General features: G+C 37.9%; 1 protein-coding gene across 4 annotated transcripts in view; it reads left to right on the forward strand.

Annotated features, from left to right (window-relative positions):
• The window catches only part of LOC137979411 (homeobox protein Meis1-like), a 49,115-nt gene that overhangs the window by 10,089 nt on the left and 34,026 nt on the right, over nucleotides 1-5,000 (forward strand). For 3 of the 4 annotated variants that reach the window (XM_068826667.1, XM_068826670.1, XM_068826668.1), the window contains one exon: nucleotides 3,688-3,901. In XM_068826667.1, coding sequence (XP_068682768.1) covers nucleotides 3,713-3,901 — 189 coding nt within the window. In that variant the 5' untranslated portion in view covers nucleotides 3,688-3,712. Of the gene's footprint in view, nucleotides 1-523; nucleotides 541-3,687; nucleotides 3,902-5,000 lie in introns of those variants that run through there. The other variant, XM_068826669.1, reaches the window with a different exon arrangement.

Consider the following 5,000-nt stretch of genomic DNA (forward strand, 5'->3'; position numbering starts at 1 on the left):
CAGAATTTCCACTTGAAATTGTATCAAAACTACATGTAACAGAAGCCTCAATAAGTCTTAAAAGATATCTTTCCTCATTTTATTTTTTCTATTCGGTTAGTATTTGATGAAAAAAAATATTCAAATTGATTTCCCAAGTATATCAGTCGCATGTCTCAACTTAAGTCGTCAACGCCATAAACAAAGCCCTTGGTTAAAGACAACTGAGCCATATGATATCTACTCATTTCCTGATTCCTGAAGGCGATAGCATTTTTTGGCGATGTGATCGCGAACATTTTGCCCGACAATTTCAGACGTTGCCCTCTGACAAAGCGTTCTCGTCCCGAGGCATGTGAATGGCATTTTGAGAGCGGAAGTCCAAGTGTTGTTAGTTTATTTATTCAGACTGTTTTTACTGCATGAGCTCTCCGTGTGTAAAATACTCTCTAAGGCACATAAGGATATTTGGTCCCACAAGAAAAACTTAGTACGGAATCATTGAGTCTGGCCAATATCTGAAATTACCACTCAGGGGAGTGACTGGCACATAAAGACGAGGTTTGTTAGATTGCGCGTTTTATGCCACTGTCTATTTTTGATTTTTTACAGGCCGGCTTTGAACATTATCATTCATGACGAATAGCACATTTCGCCGAAAAGATAAAAATAAGGTTCTTTCTCGTTCGCTTTAACACTGAGGTAAAAATCAAGGTTCACCTACTTTTTAGTTTGCTCCAGGCGAAGAACCTTGAATTCAGAAGAAGAGGAAAAAGTAATAACTATTGAAAATGGCGAGAAGCAGCTGGGGCCCCCGGGAGGGGGGGGAATGGAAAATCCTTTAGAAAAAGAAAGCTGGTGGCCTGTTAGGGATCTCATTTGCTTTATTGATTCCTTGTAAGTGTTGTGTCAATGATAGACTTCTCTCGCTAGAAATTTGTCCGTCCAAATTTACCTGGTAACATTATAACAGAACTGATACGCCACCCATGTTTGCATAAAGTTTCTTTGAAATTTTAATTTGTCAAAGATTAAAAATAAAAACAATGAAAGTTTAAATTGTCAAAGAAAGAAAACAGGTGTTAAATGAGTTTACCCGAGTGATTTAAAGGGCAAAGAAGAGTTGTAGCAGTTATTTTATTGAAAGTGCTCTTAAGAGAAACAATCTTATGCTCTGGTGCGGTTAAGTTTCCGTGTACCACTGGTTCCGCTTTCTGACAGCGTGCTACGTAAATAATGATTTACCTGCGAAATTTGAGCGTGTTCCTTTGTAAGAAACTGGTGTAAAATGTTTTATTGAAAACTTGGAAGGCTCAAAACGGTCTTTTAAGGGAATTAAAAAACTGTTTATTACTCAGTTTTAGCTAGATATTAAGATCTTTAAATTCTTATTTTGAGAAAAGTTGTGGGACAAAAATAGAACAGAATATTAAGTGGCAACGAAGAAGTTGAGCTTTTTAAGGGGCTCTGGTTTCAAGCATTTCCCTTTGCACAATTTTTTCAGAAAATATAGTAAAGTGATAGTGAAAGAAGAACAAACTTACATCAAGAATTGATCAAAGTACCTGTAACTTTTAGTACTGCCGTCAACAATCTTAAAAACGTCCTTTTGTCAGTATAATGAGATTTTGAAGGTCACTTCTGGTTTCTTAAGTGACAGATGTCCTTGCAACAAGGAAGCGCAGGCCCAAATGTGGTTGAGTTCGATGATCCTTGTAGCCTTTTTCGCCCGGATTCTAGGTTTAAAGTTTGGACCTTGGTGATCAAATGAAACTGGAGCAAAGAAGCGAAAACAGGAAAACGTTAAAATCCACTTTGTTTAAATTATACAAAGTGGTTTTTATGGCGGCTTGAGGCGACCTTGTGGGGTCGTGTTCAGAAAGAAACAAATCAAATCAAGTTAATTTTAACAAAGCAAACACATCAGATAGGAGACCATCATTCGGCTATTCACGGATACTATTTTGTTGTTTTTGTCAGCTTTCTTATTGTTACCGCCTCCGTCTTATTTTTAGCTTTTCCTCTATTTTGAGAAAAACATGACTTAATCAGTTCACGTTGGTTTCGGTGGTACTTAACAATTATTCCACGAGCGCGCGCTGTTGGGTGGAATAATTGTTTTATTGAAACGCCCACAAATTATGGATAAATCTTCCCTACTTTATTTTGTAAAAGCAACAAAACTGATGCGTACCGTTACGGATATTTGTAGAGCATGGTATAATAGCTCATATACCATGATAGCTAAGCCAATTAAAACTCTATAATTGCATTATCTAATGGTCTAGTTCAGTTTTAATAATAGCGCTTATAAGCTGGCTATTTAACAATTATTCCATGAGCGCGCGTTGGATATGAGATGGTAAATAGCCAACGAGGCGCGTAGCGCCGAGTTGGCTATAACTAGTCTCATATCCAACAAGCGCGAATGGAATAATTGTTTTATTATATTGATTAACCTCCAAAAATTTGTAACTACGAAATACGAGCGAAAAAAGCGAGAAATCCGAGCGAAATCGAAAAAACTTGATGAAGATGCGATGTTGTGTAATACCTTGAGGTCAGACAGACGTAGGCTCATCACAGAAACATTTCTTGCCTTTTCGCGTACTTCTAAACGTCGGAATTGATCCAAACTTTCTCCCCAATTTTTTTTTTCCTTTTTTGGCTTTGTTCAGAGAGAAATTTCGCTTTCCGGCGAAATGCATTATCCGAACTTGAGAATTTAATAAAACTTGGTATCATGGCTGCTTGTATTGTTTTTAAGTTTAAGTCACTTTTTGAGTAGCAAGTCAGTCACACTGTGCTACACTGTGCTCCGTTACCTGATGGCTTGGTTTCTATATCGGTTGTGATAAAAGGAATGAAGTCTGATAAGGTCGATTGCCTTGTACTAGAGCGATTTTCAATTGAGTGTCGTAAAACCAAAACCCAAAGTAATTACTTTAGCCAATCAGAAAGGACGGAGACAATCCGGTAAACCAATCAAAACTCGAAGTAATTACACGTAGCCGACACAAAGCGCGGGAAAATGTGCACGCGCGAGCCACGATTGGTTTGGGTTTCACTTCTGATTGGTTGAAAAGGTGGCGCGAGAGATTTGAACCAATCACTGAGTGAACTAATCATAAACCAAAGCATTTTGCTAATTACTTTCGACACTCAATTGAAAACCACTCTAATGCAAAAGTGATTGCTTCGACAGGTTATTGCAAGGCCCTTCGTAGTTAAAATCACAGTTTATAAACAATGTCTGTATATGAGACAGTTTGACTCCACTATATAGTTTGAAATATATATTGGAACCCTTCCGTCGAGCCTGCCTTCCTCCAGCAGTAAGAACAAAATTATGTACGGTGTCCTAAAAAAATTGTCGTTCTTCAGTTATCCAACTGTAGACCATCTATCTCACATTGATGCTTTAGTTTATCTTTGCAGAACATTTAGTTAACTTGAAAAAAGACGACCAACTTGCTACCGAGACCGGTACAGTTTTCCTTGGAAACACAATCATTGGTCCATTCATTTGATCAAACGATGATGTCATATCATTTAGAGCCATTTCCTTTTTTACGCAATGTATTTGATACCCCCACCTCCCTGTCGTGAGTAACCATATGGACAGTTAAACGCTGTGGATTTAACAGACCTTGTAGACTGTCTCCGTATGTCTTGTCTTAAATCGTTGCTTATTTTACCCACATGTAGATAAATGGTTTCTGGATGATACATCATGTTTCTCAATGCTCCGACCGCCTGCCCGAAAGAAGTGTTCCGTGCATTACATCTCACAGACCGTTCCTTTTCGCCGACGAAAGGAACCAGTTATTGGCTTGACAAAGACCTTGTTCAGCGATGCGAGGAACTTGTCCAGCGGAGGTTGTCATCAAAAGAATCGTGTTCACAAAGAAGTGGAACTTTGGTATGTACAAATCAATTAATCAGAAATCATTGTTATTTGAGCTTCAGTTTTAAAATCGAAAAGACGGCCTTCAAAAATGACATATTTATTACCGAAGACAGGCCAACTTACTTGGCTCAAACAAAAGTGAAATAAAATAAAAAAAATCGGGAACCAAAGACTCGAAGTTTGGAGAACTTCTATGATTACCTACTAATAAGTTAATAATTTTCTTGTAAACGTTTTTTGAGAAAGTTTATCGTAATTATGCAGAAAAGCAAGCACGCGCATATCACGATTTTCCACCATCCAGGGTTCTCTTCGAATAGGGCTAGCGATCTGTGATCATTGGCCAATCAGAATGCTTGGTTTGTTACCTCTCTTTTCGAATTACCCTTTCTCAAGGAATACTGAATTTTACCATCATACAGGGAGATAAACGATCGGTTTATTCATGATACCTCATGAAAGGATTGAGTGCATTGAAGTCTGCCTTCCATCTCAAGCACAGTAAATGTATCACATGAATGATATTAAGGGTGCGTTCGATTGACCCTATTCCGGAATAAGTATACGTGGAGTGATGATTTAAAACACTATGTATGGCGTTTTGCACTAACAATAAAGCTATGTTTAAAATAGTATTTTAGCAGATGTTTGACAATATTGATGTGAATCCCCGCAAAAACGAAGGATTTCTAATTTCTATTCCATGTATTTCTATTCCGCCGGGGATACGGTCAATCGAACGCGCCTTAATTTCTCACCTTCCAGTAAATACACCGTCTGGTACATAAGTGTCAGACTTGACACGAGACAGCGAAAGTTACTCAGAGAGAACAGCCGACTGAAAGGCATAATTTCCACATAATGTAAAAGTAACGCTTGTACAATATTACAAAAGTGAAATAATCGACGGATTTCGCTTAGTTTGAAATAGCTAACAGAGCTAACAGAGAGAGATCCAGCATCACGTTTATGGTAATCGGCAAAGAAAGTCAGGCTGGAATAAGGGTTTTCAAAAAATGAGAGAAACTCCTGATATTTGCTCGTATTTTTCCTGTTAGCTACAGATATCTAGCAACTTCTCAAAGAAGAGAGATGAGAGAATTTGCGTTAA

This window comes from Montipora foliosa, chromosome 12, assembly GCF_036669935.1.
Source record: "Montipora foliosa isolate CH-2021 chromosome 12, ASM3666993v2, whole genome shotgun sequence".
Lineage (NCBI taxonomy): Eukaryota > Metazoa > Cnidaria > Anthozoa > Scleractinia > Acroporidae > Montipora > Montipora foliosa.